This window comes from Ovis canadensis, chromosome 3 (genome assembly GCF_042477335.2).
Source record: "Ovis canadensis isolate MfBH-ARS-UI-01 breed Bighorn chromosome 3, ARS-UI_OviCan_v2, whole genome shotgun sequence".
NCBI classification, from domain to species: Eukaryota; Metazoa; Chordata; class Mammalia; order Artiodactyla; family Bovidae; genus Ovis; species Ovis canadensis.
The window spans coordinates 231,180,619-231,196,336 of record NC_091247.1 but is presented as its reverse complement, the minus strand read 5'-3'; the positions used below and the strand labels follow the sequence as shown (position 1 = coordinate 231,196,336).

The 15,718-nt window shown below is 56.0% G+C and overlaps 1 protein-coding gene across 1 annotated transcript in view; it reads left to right on the top strand.

Annotated features, from left to right (window-relative positions):
- The first annotated feature begins 67 nt into the window (after positions 1-67).
- The window catches only part of TTLL8 (tubulin tyrosine ligase like 8), a 59,910-nt gene continuing 44,259 nt past the window's right edge, over positions 68-15,718 (top strand). Inside the window, exons 1-7 of the mRNA XM_069581805.1 lie at positions 68-236; positions 4,258-4,349; positions 9,227-9,365; positions 9,951-10,024; positions 12,184-12,312; positions 13,445-13,559; positions 14,809-14,928. Of these exons, the coding sequence (XP_069437906.1) occupies positions 164-236; positions 4,258-4,349; positions 9,227-9,365; positions 9,951-10,024; positions 12,184-12,312; positions 13,445-13,559; positions 14,809-14,928 (742 nt within the window). The 5' untranslated portion in view covers positions 68-163. The remainder of the gene's footprint in view (positions 237-4,257; positions 4,350-9,226; positions 9,366-9,950; positions 10,025-12,183; positions 12,313-13,444; positions 13,560-14,808; positions 14,929-15,718) is intronic.

Below are 15,718 nucleotides of genomic sequence, written 5' to 3'. Positions count from 1 at the left end.
CTCCTCCACCCCAGACTCCCGGGCCTGCTCACACCTCCCCTTCCTGCCCCCCTCCACCCAGTCTATGCTCCCTCCTTCCATCCTGCGCTTACACCCCTTTGCAGGGGCCCAGGTGGTGGAAGGGAGCAAGGACGAGGTGCCGGAGGCCAAGGTTGAAGCAGGGATGGAGCCAGGTGAACCGAACAGGCTGCCATCCGAGCCCACGTCGTTGGAAGGGGAGCGAAGAGCAGAATCTAGTCAGTATTGTACTGGGCCCCTCGCCTTCCTGAAAGTGACTGTCAAGTTCAGGCTCTGGATGCCTCCATCTGTCCTGTTGATCTATCTGCCTATCCTAACATCAAACCACCTGCTTTAATTCCAGTAACTTCATAAGTCACTATTTCTCTTTTTTTTCCTTCAAGATGTGTTCAGGGTTTCTTGGACTTTTGCATTTTTAGAATCAATTATTAATTTACCCCCCCCCAACACACACACACACATACACACACACACACACACAGAGACAAGTCCTGCTGTGTGATTCCACTGATATATAGATGGGAAGAGAATTAATATCTTAGTATTCAGTGTCCTGATCATGAACATCAACTCTTTCAATTTTGTCGGCAAGGTTCCCACTTTTAGTTACAAGTATGTACCACCTCTTTGTTAGAATCACTCCCAGATAGTCCATGCTTAACACTACTGTGGATGGCATTTTTGAGTTCCATTTTCTAATTGTCTGTCAGTTCAGTTCAGTTGCTCAGTCCTGTCTGACTCTTTGCGACCCCATGAACCGCAGCACGCCAGGCCTCCCTGTCTATCACCAGCTCCTGGAGTTCACTCAAACTCACGTCCATCGAGTTGGTGATGCCATCCAGCCATCTCATCCTCTGTCATCCCCTTCCCCTCCTGCCCCCAATCCCTCCCAACATCAGTGTCTTTTCCAATGAGTCAACTCTTCGCATGAGGTGGCCAAAGTATTGGAGTTTCAGCTTTACCATTAGTCTTTCTAAAGAACACCCAGGACTGATCTCCTTTACAGTGGACCGGTTGGATCTCCTTGCAGTCCAAGGGACTCTCAAGAGTCTTCTCCGACACCACGGTTCAAAAGCATCAATTCTTTGGTGCTCAGTCTTCTTCACAGTCCAACTCTCACATCCATACATGACCACAGGAAAAACCATAGCCTTGACTAAACAGACCTTTGTTGGCTGAGTAATGTCTCTGCTTTCGAATATGCTATCTAGGTTGGTCATAACTTTCCTTCCAAGGAGTAAGCGTCTTTTAATTTCATGGCTGCAGTCACCATCTGCAGTGATTTTGGAGCCCCCAAAAAATAAAGTCTGACACTGTTTCCACTGTTTCCCCATCTATTTCCCATGACGTGATAGTTATACAGATACAGTTGAGTTCATTTTCCTGCCTTGGTGGTTGGTGACCTTAGTGAATACTCTTGCTAATTCTAACGATTAAATGTGTGAGCATGCACAGTCGTCGCCTGCAGACCTTCTCAGTCTTTATGCCTCTTATCTCCTTTTCTTGCACTACTGCACGGGCTAGCGCTTTGAGCATGACGTTGAGCAGATGTGATATAGTGGACATCTTCTTTTGTTTCTGAACTCCAGAGGAAAGTGCTCAGTGTTTCACCATGAAGTATGATGTTGCTATGAGTTTTTTTAAAAGCAAAACAAAAAGCCAGGATTTACTTTTCCATATTTCTTTAGCTGTCAGATTTTCTTTGGCAAATTTATTAAAAATACTAATTTTCATTTTAGAACTGAATTTATATTTCTATAACAGAAGTCCTAAATGGATCCAGGTTCACCAGGATACCTTCCTCTAAGCCCCATTGGTTAATATTTTCCCTTTAAAGTGTACAAGTAGTATGTTCTAAGTTGTCATTCACAAAAATTATGAATTAAACACCCATAAATTCTTGCTGCTATAAGTTTGAAAGGAAGTTCCCTTTTATTCCTGGTTTACTGAGAGTTTTAAAATGAACACTTGTTACATTTAATCATGTTTTCTTCTGCATATTTTTATTTACTTATCAATGGATTATGTTATGGATTTTCAAATATTAGCAACCTTTGTATTCTTAGAACTCTAATCATAATTTTCTTTATATTCTAATGCTTTGGTGGGCCATATTTTCATTACTGTACAGTCCTCATCATTTCTACTTGATTTCTCCTTTGAGCCATGCTTTATTTTTAAAGTGTGCTGCTTATTTTGGGGGGCTCCATGATCACTGCAGATGGTGACTGCAGCCATGAAATTAAAAGATGCTTACTCCTTGGAAGAAAAGCTATGACCGACATAGACAGCATATTAAAGAGCAGAGACATTACTTTGCCGACAAAGGTCCATCTAGTCAAAGCTATGGTTTTTCCTGTGGTCATGTATGGATGTGAGAGTTGGACTATAAAGAAAGCTGAGCTCCGAAGCATTGATGCTTTTGAACTGTGGTGTTGGAGAAGGCCCTTGAGAGTCCCTTGGACTGCAAGGAGATACAACCAGTTCATCCGAAAGGAAATCAGTCCTGAACATTCACTGGATGGACTGATGCTGAAGCTGAAACTCCAATACTTTGGCCACCTGATGCGAAGAGCCAACTCATTGGAAGAGACCCTGATGCTGGGAAAGATTGAAGGCAGGAGGAGAAGGGGATGACAGAGGATGAGATGGCTGGATGGCATCACCGACTCAATGGACATGAGTTTGAGTAAACTGCGGGAGGTGGAGATGGACAGGAAGGCCTGGCAGGCTGTGGACGGTGGGGTCGCAGAGTCAGACACGACTGAGCGACTGAACTGAACTGAATTTTTGAACATTTAGGAAAATTTCTAGTTACCATTTTGTCATTAATTTCTAGTTTCCTTCAGTGGTAAAGAATTTAATCTGTATCATTTTGATCCACTGAAGTTTGTGGAGGCCCTGTGGCCCAGTATGTGATCTGTGTTGGAAGAGGTGTGTGAAGAGACAATGTGTCCTCAGCCATGGATTTGATTTCTGGGTGTCATTTACGGCTGATTGATTCAAATCTGCTATATTTTAATGATTCTTTGTTTATGCTTTCCTTTTCTGAGCGTGTGCTAAGTCACTTCAGTCCTGTCTGACTCTTTGCAGCTCTGTGAACTGTAGCTCACCAGGCTCCTCTGTCCACGCGATCCTCCAGGCAAGAATGCTGGCCTGGGTTGCCACGCCTTCTTCCAGCAGATCCTCCTGACCCAGGGCTCGGACTCCTGTCTCACGTCTGCTGCCTTCAGTTCAGTCAGTTCAGTCGCTCAGTCGTGTCCGACTCTCTGCGACCCCATGAAGCGCAGCACGCCAGGCCTCCCTGTCCATCACCATCTCCCAGAGTTCACTCAGACTCACGTCCATCGAGTCCATGATGCCATCCAGCCATCTCATCCTCGGTCATCCCTTTCTCCTCCTGCCCCCAATCGCTCCCCAAATCAGAGTCTTTTCCAATGAGTCAGCTCTTCGCATGAGGTGTCCAAAGTACTGGAGCTTCAGCTTTAGCATCCTTCCTTCCAAAGAACACCCAGGCCTGATCTCCTTCAGAATGGACTGGTTGGATCTCCTTGCAGTCCAAGGGACTCTCAAGAGTCTTCTCCAACACCACAGTTCAAAAGCATCAGTTCTTCGGCGCTCAGCCTTCTTCACAGTCCAACTCTCACATCCATACATGACCACAGGAAAAACCAGAGCCTTGACTAGACGGACCTTAGTCGGCAAAGTAATGTCTCTGCTTTTGAATATACTATCTAGGTTGGTCATCACTTTTCTTCCAAGGAGTAAGTGTCTTTTAATTTCATGGCTGCAATCACCATCTGCAGTGATTTTGGAGCCCAAAAGAGTAAAGTCTGACACTGTTTCCACTGTTTCTCCATCTATTTCCCATGGAGTGATGGGACCGGTTGCCATGATCTTCATTTTCTGAATGTTGAGCTTTAAGCCATTGGCAGGCTGGTTTTTTACTACTAGGCCACCTGGGCAGCCCTTCCTTTACTGAGACAAATGGTTCACTGAAGTATCTCAATATGAATTTGAATTTTCTATGTCTTTTTAAAAAAAACCTCTGTCCACTTGTGTTTTCATATATTTGAAGACTTATTAGTAAGTATGTACGTTTGGAAGTTTATGAAATGTCTCTGAGGGCCAGCTGAGTGCCACGGGGGGCTGAACACAGGGATCAGACTGGTGTCTCCTGAGTCTGAATGTAACTGGTTTGGTCTTGCCTTTGCCTTCACGTGTGTTTTTCTTTTACAGAATTAAAACAAGGAGTTTCCCAAGACTTGGTTTCTTCCCCCAGATTAGACAGATTCAAAATAGCAAAACAACTAACAGACAAGGCAATCAAGGTAAATACTCTCTGGGGCTCAGTGGGGACGGAATCTTTTTAAGAATGGGATTCATTTTGGAGTTTGTAGCGCGAGTCCGTAGCCCGTGGCGTGCCCTGCGGCTGAGGTACGCCCCTAGTCCGGGCCCCAGCGTGAGGCTTGTGCCAGAGTTCCTTTATATTACACCCTTACTTTTGAACTAAGTGATACTTTTAAAATGCAAAAAGTGTAGACACGTACACGGTAGAAATCTCTCGTGCAACCACGTGGCCATGGTGTCCCCCTCATGTGACTGCAGCTGTGGACACACGTCTCAGACAAGGGACAGACTCGCAGTGACGCACAAACCATCCCACGCTCCGCCCAGGCCCCCAAGTGACGTGGCGAGAGCGCTTGTGTGTGAGAGGAGCTCTGGTGCTCGTATGGGCCCCGGGGACACCCACCCATGTCCCCAAGGGAGAGGCCCACCTTTCGTCAGAATGGGAGCATTTGGGGGGAATAGTGAACTCCTGGAGGTGGTGCTGGACAGGGAGGCCTGGCGTGCTGCGACTCATGGGGTCGCGAAGAGTCGGGCACGACTGAGCGACTGAACGGAACTGAGCTGAAGGAAGGGCAAGCGTTCTTCAGATGGTTCCACAGCTTCCACTCTGAGAACGGGATTCTCTTCTTTCTCGTGCGCTCGCCGCGCTCAGGCCAGGACGGTGGGGAAGCACGAGGGATCCAACAGACGGTGACATGTGGAGGCGCGCTCGACCCTTGATGTCCTTCCAGAGCACAGCGCACGTGAGAGTGCACCGGCCGCAAGTGCGCAGCTGGGGCCGCGATGGGCAGGATGCGCCTGGAGAGAAGCACAGAGCAGGAGGCACACGTGGCCCGCATCGGCCGGCGCGGCCGCCGCGGAGCACGTCCGCCCTCTCGGAAGCCGCCGCTTGCCCTAGTTATTCCCAGATCCTGGCAGCCACGGATGAACTTTCCGTGCTTCCTATCACTGTCCTTACTGGGGTTTCCTATAAGTAGAATTTAACCTTTAGCTTTAACTTCAGATTTTCTTTTGAGACCTTAAAACATATAAACGTTTAGGGCTGCAAATATCCCTCTAAGTACTGCTTTAGTTGCATTTCAGTAGATTTCATTTTGTGGTATTTTTGATGAGATAGAGTTCAAAGTATTTAACAGTTTGGACTATTTTCATTGATAGTGGGTTACTTAAAAGTGTGGTTCTTAATTTCTAGACTGGTAGATTATTAAAATCCTAAAGACGATGCTGTGAAAGTGCTGCTCTCATTGCATCAGCAAGTCTGGAAAGCTCCGCAGTGGCCGCAGGACTGGAAAGGGCCCGTTTTCATTCCAGTCCCAAAGAAGGGCAATGCCGAAGCAGCTCAACCTACTACACAGTTGTATTCATTTCACATGCTAGCAAGGTTATCTCAAAATCCTTCCAACTAGGCTTCAGCAATATGTGAACTGAGAACTTCCAGATGTACAAGCTGGGTTTAGAAAAGGTAGAGGAACCAGAGATCAAATTTCCAACGTTTGCTGGATCATAGAGAAAGCAAGGAAATTCCAGAAAAACATTTAGTTCTGCTTCATTGACTATAATAAGCCTCTGACTGTGTGAATCACAGCAAACTATGAAAAATTCTTAAAGAGAAGGGAATACCAGACCACTTTACCTGCTTCCTGGGAAACCTGTATGCAGGTCAAGAAGCAGAAGTTAGAACTGGACATGAAACAATGGCCTGGTTCAAAATTGGGAAGGAGTACATCAAGGCTGTGTGTTGTCACCCTGCTTACTTACATGCAGAGTACATCATGCAAAATGCCTGACTGGATGAAGCACAAGCTGGAATCAAGACTGCTGGGAGAAATATCAATAGCCTCAGATTTGCAGATGACACCACCTTAGGCAGAAAGCAAAGAGGAGCTGAAGAGCTTCTTTATGAAAGTGAAAGAAGAGAGTGAAAAAGTTGGCTTAAACCTCAACATTCAGAAAACGAAGATCATGGCATCCAGCTCCATCACTTTAGTTGGGGAAACAATGGAAACAGTGAGAGACTTTATTTTGGGGGGCTTCAAAATCACTGCAGATGGTGACTGCAGCCATGAAATGAAAAGACACTTGCTCCTTGGAAGGAAAGCTCTGACAAACCTAGATAGTATATTAAAAAGCAGAGACATTACTTTGCCGACAAAGGTCCATATAGTCAAAGCTACAGTTTTTCCAGTAGTCGTGTACAGATGTGAGAGTTGGACCATAAAGAAGGCTGAGTGCCAAAGAACTGATGCTTTTGAAAACTTGGACAGCACAGAGATCAAACCAGTCAATACTAAAGGAAATCAACTGTGAATATTTGTTGGAAGGACTGATGCTGAAGATGAAACTCCAATACTTTGGCCACCTGATGTGAAGAACTGACTCACTGGAAGAGACCCTGATTCTGGGAACGATTGAAGGCAAACGGAGAAGGGGACAACAGAAGATGAGATGATTAGATAACATCACCGACTCAAAGGACATGAATTTGAGCAAGCTCTGGGAGATAGTGGAGGACAGAGGAGCCTGGCGTGTGCAGTCCTTGGGGTCGCAAAGAATCGGACATGGCTAAGCAGTCGACTGGACAACAATAAAGAAGGTTGTTTCTGGTTATTTTGTTACTGATTTCTGGTTTGATTAACTGTGGTTGAGAATGTAATCGGTATAATGTATTGCCGTTGAAATCTATTCAGACCTGCTTTCTGCCCAGCGTTTTGTTAATTTATATAGACGTTGGTGTAGAGTGCTCTGCTCACAGTCATCAGGGAAGAGGTTTTCATTTGAGTTCTTCAAGTTTTCCAGACTTGAGGGGTTTGTTTCCATTTTTGTTTTGTCTCTGTGTTCCTTAATTTACTGAGAGAAGCATGTTACATTTCCTGGTGTAACTGTGGAATCGTCTGCTTGTGTTTCTCCCAGTTTTTGCTGTATGTAATTTATAGTTCTGCTAATGGGTGCAGACAAATGTATTATGCCAAGTGAATGTTTGCTTCACATTGTACAATGCTTTTCTTTACTTTAGTGACGGATATTTGTCGCAAAGCTTTCCCTGCTTCATACTTGGATCATTTTATTCTCTACCTATCTGTAGGCTTGTACTTTTGATCTTCTCTTGTGAAGAGCATAGATTGAGATGAGAAAAAGATGTAGTCTGGCACTTCCTACCTTTTCGCGGGAGCATTTTGTGTGTTTGTCCATAATTACAGTGCTGGCATATTCCCGAGGGGCCTCATCCATTCGGTTTCTGCTCTTTTTTCCTCTCCTTTCCTGCCTCCTTGTGGACTGGCTCCTTTTAGAACTGCATGTTCCCTCTCGTGTTAGAAGTTCTCCGTGTTGCCCTTTTCTAGTTCCCTTCTGTTCTGTACTCTGTTGGCTTGTTACAGCCAGTCAAGTTTTCTGGAGTCGTTCAGTCTGACGCTAGCTCAGCAGAGAGCCTGGGGATGTGGGCAGGGAGTCTTGCCAGAGCTGTGGGCGCCGAGACTGCTGCCGTCGTCACCCCCGCCCCTCCTCACTGCGGCCCCTGTCGTGGTGCACAGCCCTCGCCCTGCAGCGGGGCAGGCCAGGCTCCGGACCGTGTTCTGAGCAGAAGGAGCCCTGCGGTCCCCTGAGGGGGCACTGGAGCTGGGCTGCCAGCCTCTGGCCACAAGCCCGCACGTCCTTGGCAGGAGGCCCTGGCCCTCCCGCCAGTGCTGTGTGACGGACCACCACGGCCTTAGCTGCTTAGACGCACCCACGTGCTCTCTTCCGGCTCCTGTGGGCCATGACGGACCACCACGGCCTTAGCTGCTTAGACGCACCCACGTGCTCTCTTCCGGCTCCTGTGGGCCAGGGTCCAGGCCGGGCCCTCTGCTCAGTGTCTGTCGAGGCACCGAGCTGGCGGGTTGCATCTGGAGGCCCACAGCGGGAGGAACCCCTCGGAGCTCTCTCAGCTTGTCGGCAGGATTGATTTCCCTGAGACTAGAACGTGCGGCACCTTCAGAGCCAGCAGTGGGGAGAGGCCGTCCCTGCTGTTCTCCATTTCTGACCCTCTTTTCAGGGGCACCCCTGATTAGGCCAGGCCCACCCAGGGTCACCTGCCTTTCAAATTCAGAGTCTAATTAGGGACCCCGTGAGTCTGAGCCGCCTCCCGCTCCTGCCCCTGCCCCGTCCTGCTCTCACAAGCTCATGAGGCCTTAGGCTCACTGCTGCCCACGGCCCTGGTCCCCACCGCTGCCCACGAGATGTGTTCAGGTGGGTCCTCAGCAGTGTGGGCGCCCGACCCCAGCATGACCGTCCCTCTCCTTGCTCAACTGTCCGCTGGGAAGCAAAGGGCTGTCTGCCTCTGCCTGGCCCCAGGCAGCTGGCTCATCCCCACAGTAGTGGGTGGGGTCCCCCGTCCCTGGCGCCAGCCCTGGGTGGGGGCACCGCCCCTCTGGCCCCTCCTGGGCATCTGACTGCCCCCCGACCCCTCCTCAAACCTCAAGCACCTCCTCGTCCCCAAGTGTGCGGGACAGTCACCTTGGCACAGGAAAGAAAGACATAGCGCACAGATCCCGGGCCCGCCCCGAGGCCCGCCTTTCAGACCTCGACCTGCCCCGAGCTGAGGTCCGAGCCTCCAGAAGCCCCAGGGTCCTGCCTGTGCCTCCTCTGGGTGAGTGTGAGCGAGGCCTGTGTGTGCAAGGCCCCCACACCTGGGGCCGTGGGCACAGAGCAGACGTGGGCCTGCCTGGGGGCTGCCTGCCCCACCCTGGCAGCTGCGCTGATTCTCAGAGCAGAATGGAGCGTCTTCCCACCAGGACCATCCCTCACCCTGACTGCAGACTCCTCTTACAGGGACAGGCTTAACTCGTTTTCCATTCTTTAATTTCAAATACACTTGCAATTTGAGGAAAAGAAGATCTTCTCCATCTGCGGACACTACCCAGTGATCCGGACCGCCCTGCGGAGGAAGGGCTGGGTGGAAAAGAAGTTCCACTTTCTGACCAATCTCGTGCCAAGCGTAGACAGCGACGGGGAAACGGTGCCAGGTAGAGTATCGGCGTGTGTGTTCTGCGTGAAATGCGTGTGTCTGTCACGGAGACCCAGAGTGCGTGGGCTCCATGTGGAGCTGCGGGCCCTGCGCTGTGGCTCTCCCCGGGGGAGGGGCCGGCCTCTCGGCCCCGCCCCAGGCGTCCAGGCGGCGACGAGCCCTTTCAAACCCTGGTTCTGGTCACTTTCAGGTGTCTCCCCATCCACGTCCAGGCCTCCCCATGCCCGGACGTTGTCCGCTGTCCGTCGGCGGCCTGGCCCTCGAAGGCCTTCTGGGCCCAGCTCCCTCCTGGCCCCTGCCTGGCCCCCTGCCGCACTTGCTCCGCCTCGTCCTCCCCGAGCCCAGCCAGGCCTGTGCCCCCTCCCCACAGAGCCTGCACCCCCCTGGCTCCAGGGACTCCACTCGGCCTGCACGCAGTTCACGGCCCAGGACCGTTCAGTGGACGCTCGAGGGGCACCACGGCCCAAGCCTGACTTAGCCGGGCTCCTCATGGGACCCGTGGGGGCGCTGCTCTGCCCTGGGCCCCGTGGTGGGCCTGGCTGTGGTCAGTGACTCTCTGATTTCCTGTATGTTGTGTTTGCAGAAAACAAACGTGCTGAAGGCAAAGAGAATCAAGATGTGGCTCTGGAGAAAGCAGACGACGTCCACGATGTGATGGTAGGTCCTGTGGGCTCGTGGGGAGCCTCGGCCAGGCTCTCACCTCCTCCTCTGTGCCACACCCTGGGAGGCGGGGGTGGCGGCAAAGCCCCAGTCACACCCAGCTTGGAGGACGCGCCTTTGTACACGTGCCCTGTGTGTCCACGTGGGCCTCCCCGTGTGCCCGTGTCTGTGTGTCCACGTGTGTGCCTCCCCGTATGCCCCGTGTCTGTGTGTCCACGTGGGCCTCCCCGTGTGCCCTGTGTGTGTGTCCACATGGGCCTCCCCGTGTGCCCGTGTCTGTGCTCCCGTGTGAGCAGACGAGCTGAGCCTGCCATCTGTGGAGACCTCGAGGGTCAGGGTTGCACAGCCCCCAGGCAGCGATGGTGGAGCTGCAGTCTGCTGTACCTAGGACTGGGCTCCTAGGCCTTGATGCTGACTGGGCGGCAGGTCAGCCATCATGGGCTGGGCAGAGCTGGCAGTGGACAGGGAGGCAGTTGCGTGGGGTTGTGGGAGGCTGCTGGCAGGTAATGGAGGGTTACTGAGACTCAAGGGAAGAAAAGGAAGTTAAAACCAGGCCAGAAAGTGTGCACTGTGAGAATGGGATGCGTCGACCACATTGATGTACAGAGCTGCCGGCTCCCAGAAAACCCTGTGAACAGAACAAAGACCAGTCCCTCGGGGAGAAATTTGCAGGGCGTGTGACTGCCCAGATCTGCTGCTCAGAGTACGTGAAGCGCCCACCCACCAGAAGAGAATGTTGATCGAATGGAAAGCGGGCAAGGGCCTGACAGGCCGGTGGGCGCATCATGCCCGTTCCTAGCACGGATCCCTTTCTGCGAATCGACCACGAGGCTGGGGAGGTGCTGTGGGTCGGGGGTGTGGGGAGCCTGGGGGGCAGGAGTGTTAGCTCTGGACCGGAGGCGGGCCTCCACTCGGGCGCCTGGGTGGCCCCCATGCTCTCTATACATCCATCTGCGATGCTTCATCACGCCCTGTAACAGATGAGATTTACTTGGGCAAGGGGCTGCAGGAGCTGCCACGTCACTCTGAGAGCAGGAGGAAGGACCAAGGGCTTGAGCCCGAGTCCAGGGACCCGGCCGGTGGAGTTGGCAGCCTGGCCCCAGTAGGGGCCCCGGCCCGCCCCCGGCCCGCCCCCGGCCCGCCCCCGGCCCGCCCCCGGCCCGCCCCCGGCCCGCCCCCGGCCCGCCCCCGGCCCGCCCCCGGCCCGCCCCCTCCCCGGCCCGCCCCCGGCCCGCCCCCTCCCCGGCCCGCCCCCGGCCCGCCCCCTCCCCGGCCCGCCCCCGGCCCGCCCCCTCCCCGGCCCGCCCCCGGCCCGCCCCCTCCCCGGCCCGCCCCCGGCCCGCCCCCTCCCCGGCCCGCCCCCGGCCCGCCCCCTCCCCGGCCCGCCCCCGGCCCGCCCCCTCCCCGGCCCGCCCCCGGCCCGCCCCCTCCCCGGCCCGCCCCCTCCCCGGCCCGCCCCCCCCCCGCCCGCGCCCCCGGCCCGCCCCCCGGCCCGCCCCCCGGCAGCAGCGCTGTGTGATGCTATGCCGGAGGAGCCATCCTGCTGGAACACAGGGCTCAAGATGGGCTGACCTGAGCCACGGGCATCAGGTGGTCTTGACATGCTGTCTGCGGACGTGACCCAAAGGGTCTTCTCCAAGGTTTTCGGGTCATGTCCAGGGGCAGGATCGTGGAGAATCTTTTCCCCTCCTCATATCTCTTTGGTTAGAATTTTTGACCAAGCAGAAGAGTACAGACACCAAGGACTCCCAGTCTTGCTTCAGCCGAGGTCCTGGGCCCTTGCACCCTGATGGCTCGGGGCGGCAGAGGAGCCTGCGTCCTGGTGGCCGGGGAGGGGGCTCTCCTGGGGCCGCGGCCAGCGTGTCCCGGAGCGAGCACCTGTGGGGTGGGCAGCATAGACCCCGCTTGCCGCCCCTGCCGCCCGGAGTCCGAGCCCCTCGTCCCCTTGCGTGGGAAGCCATGTGCGGTCACAGCGGCTCCACACGGGCCGGCGGGAGGCCCTCAAGGAACGTGCGAGGCTGCCGTCAGGACTGGAGCTGCATGGGAACCACACGTGCTTCTCAACCTAAACCCCGAGCCCTTCGCCTTGGGCCTGCCCTACCCTCAGAGACCTGAGCCTTGGGTGCTGGGTACTGATAAAGGTTTCTTCTTGCCAGTCCAGGTTGGTAAAAAACGAAACACCCTACTTCCTCTGGACGATCAAAAGGGACGTCATCGACTATCACAGCCTGAGCTGCGACCAGATGCTAAACCACTATGGGAAGACTGCGTCCTTCACCACCAAGGTGAGTGGGGGGACTGGGGCAGGCTCCGGGCAGGGGGTAGCGCCCTGCCTCCTGAGATGCCAGCGCCTCCAGAGCTGGACAGCCCCATGGGGCGCCGGTCACCTCGCAGCTCCTCCCCAGGACTGGAAGCTCCTGGCCTGGCCAGAGGCTGCCTGGCATCTGTGTCAGAGACGCTTGGCACTGCTCCTCGCAAACCTCCCCAGAGCCTCTGCGTCTCCCACCGTGTCCCTGGGTGGGCCCAAGGCCACAGAATCACTCTCCTCTGGGCTGCAGGGCAAGCCCTAGACAGGGCCAGTGACCGCTGCCCCCGCAGCCTGGCCTGGGCCCTGGGCCCTGGAGCGGCTCTGGGTCTGTGGGGTGGCAGGGTGGGCCACCCTCACCTGCGCTGTGACTTCCAGCTGTTGGGGACACTGCCACCCACTTCTCACCCTCACTCACTTTCAGCCACCAGCCACCCCAGGCAGCCATTCCCCATGTACCCTGAAGGCTGAGGCTGGGGTGGGGCCAGCCGGGACAGATAGGCCTGCACGTGCCCCTCAGCAGCAGGTGGGACGTACCCTCAACAGTCAGAGAGGACCTCAGGCCACTGGTGTGCTTCTGGGCTGGGGGCTGCCTGCAGGGGTGCAGTGGGCCTGGGCTCCCTGCAGAGACCCCAGGCAGTGATGGCCTCATGGCTCCGGGGCGGGGGCCCGTTTCCCTAGACGGGCTGCCGGGCTGGGCCTGCCCAACCACAAGCGTGGCGTCAGGCAGGCGCAGTGTTGGGAGAGGGCACACTGTAGACTGGGGCGTTCCCTTCTCCGCCCCTCCCGGCTGGAGGCCGAGCATGCAGGGATGGGGGGTGGGAGGGTGGATGCGGTACCCTCTGCCCTGGGCACTCCCAGACGGCCCTGTCCACCCTCGGGCCTGCTGCAGCCGCCGCTGACGACAGGGTGAGCCGAGGCCCTGGCCAGCTCGCCGGGTAACCTGGGTGTTTGGCCAATTGGCTGGGGGGCAGAGAGGCCGGGGGCCAGGGAGGGTCTGCTCCCCAAGGTGCCCACTGAAGCCAGCGCCACCCAGCCAGGCCCACGGGCTCTCAGATTGGCCAAGCGGGCCTGGCGCAGCCTGCGGGCCTGACGTGCCGCTGTCTCCGGAGATTGGGCTGTGTGTGAGCATGCGGAGCCTGCCGTGGTACGTCCAGGCCAACCCCGACACCTTCTTCCCGCGCTGCTACAGCCTCTGCATCGAGAGCGAGAAGCAAGAGTTCCTGGGTGAGTGGGGCCGGGAGACCTGGGGCCTCTCTGTGGCCTGGCCCCCCGCCCGCAGGACAGGCCTCAGGGCTGGAGGTGGGCCAGGCCCGGTTCCATCTCAGCCCTCAGCTCTGTCTCTGGGCTGGGGACAAAGGCTGCTTCCTGGTTGGACCTGCCCAGGGGTACAGGAGAGAGAAGGACAGGACTGGGCAGGCAGGGGGTTGTGCGGGGGTGCCGGTGTCTCCTGAGCACCCATCTGGGGGCCGTGGAGATGCGGCCGCTGTCCAGCACACTACCCTGCCCCCGGCCCCCAGGCCGGCCCCCAGGAGTGAGTGGCTGGATGCAGGCCAGGCAGGGTCAGTGGGAGACAGTGGGCGGGGCCTTGCGAGAGCGGGTGTGGGCAGAGACCCAGGAGGGGCGCGAGGGCGGCAGGCGGGGAGCTCCTGGCCCTGAGCAGGCAGTGCGCCCGCGGGCCTTGGGCTCAGGGCTGTCCATGCATCAGGACGGGAAGGGGGCGAGGGGCGCTCTGCTTCTGGGTGTCTCCAGGGTGGCCGGAGCTGCTGAGGGGGGCCTCCCCTGAGGTGTGGAAGGAGGGGGTTTGCTTGAGAAACTGTGAGGATATCTTACAGACCTCTGGGTGGTCTGAGCTCAGAAGCAGAGGTTTTGTGGCGCCCTCATCAGGAGCGCTGTTGGAGGCATTAGAGTCTGGAGTCGGGGTGGGGAACAGCCGCTACTGCCCCTGCATGGTGACAGGCGTCCGGAGCCAGCCCCGGGCCCAAGCCTGAGTTTGGGGGACCCTGAGCCACCCGCACTTAGAGCTGTGGACCCAGCTTCCAGGGAGGCCCCTCTTGTGAGGGGGAGTGCACCGCTGCTGTCCGCAGAGGGCACTCCTGGAAGGATCCGTCTGTGCAGGGCTGAGGACGCTGGGCAGGCAGAGGTGCTGAGGGTGTCCCCGGACCGCGGCCCGGGTAGCACAGGAGAGCGGCAGCAGAGGGGGTGCCCGGCTCCGCCTCTGGGCCCGCGGGCAGGTGGATGCATGGTCGCGGGGGAGGTCCCGGCTGTGAGAGTCCTCTCTGCAGAGGCTGGGGGACGAGGTTGGACGGGCGAGGTGTGGGCGAGGGGGCAGTGGGGAGAGCTTGGCCCCCCAGAGGGCCACGAGGCAGGAGCCCGGCCCCGCACCTCCGGGCAGGACGTCGGGGCTGAGCGTGGCTGGCGCGCCGAGGGCCCGTCCCCGGCTCAGGCAGAGGGGCGAGGCCTTGTGTGCTTGCAGACGACTTCCGGCGCACGGTGGCCTCCAGCATCCTGAAGTGGGTGGTCAGCCAGCAGAGCAGCAGGAGCAAGCCAAGGAGCAGGCGGGAGGAGGCCCGCCACTTCGGGGCCAGCGGGAAAGGTGTGCGGGTGGGCGGGGCGGCGGGGCGGGACGAGGCCGGGGCGGGGCTCCCGGGACGCGGCGGCGGCTCTGCCCCGCCCCCAGTCTCAGCCCGCCGAATCCGACGGGAATGGCACTCCTGGCTCACGTCGGAGGCGTGGCCCACTGTGGGATTAGGCCTACAAGACTCAAATTTGAGTCTTTTTTGGTTGTTATTCACTTGAATAGAACAGTTTCAGAGCAAGACGGGAGCAGGAGGCCCAGAGATAGCACATGTACCCTCTGCCCTGCCTCCCCCACTATCAACATCTCCCCAGACAGTACATTCCTTGTAACTGATGAACCCACAGTGACACGTCATCATCAAAGTCCACAGTCTATGCCAGAGCTTCCTCTTGGTTTGGACAAATGTACTATCACACGTATCCACCAACATAGTATTGTTCAGAGCAGTTCACTGCCCTAAAAATCTGCTCAGTGGTAAAGAATCTGCCTGCCAACGCAGGAGACATGGGTTCCATGCCTGGGTCAGGAAGATCCCCTGGAGAAGGAAAGGGTAACCCACTACAGTATTCTTGTTTGGGAAAGCCCATGGACAGAGAGGCCTGGTGCGCGACAGTCCACGGGGTTGCAAAGAGTCAGACATGGCTGAGCAACTAAACAGCAATAAAAAGTCCTCCACGGTCAGCCTGTTCACTCCTTCAGCCCTGACAGCTGATCCTTTTATCGCCACCACAGCTCTGCATTTTCCAAGATGTCACAGAGCGGGAATCATAAGCTACATGGGATTCAGTCTTCTCTCCTTAGTAGC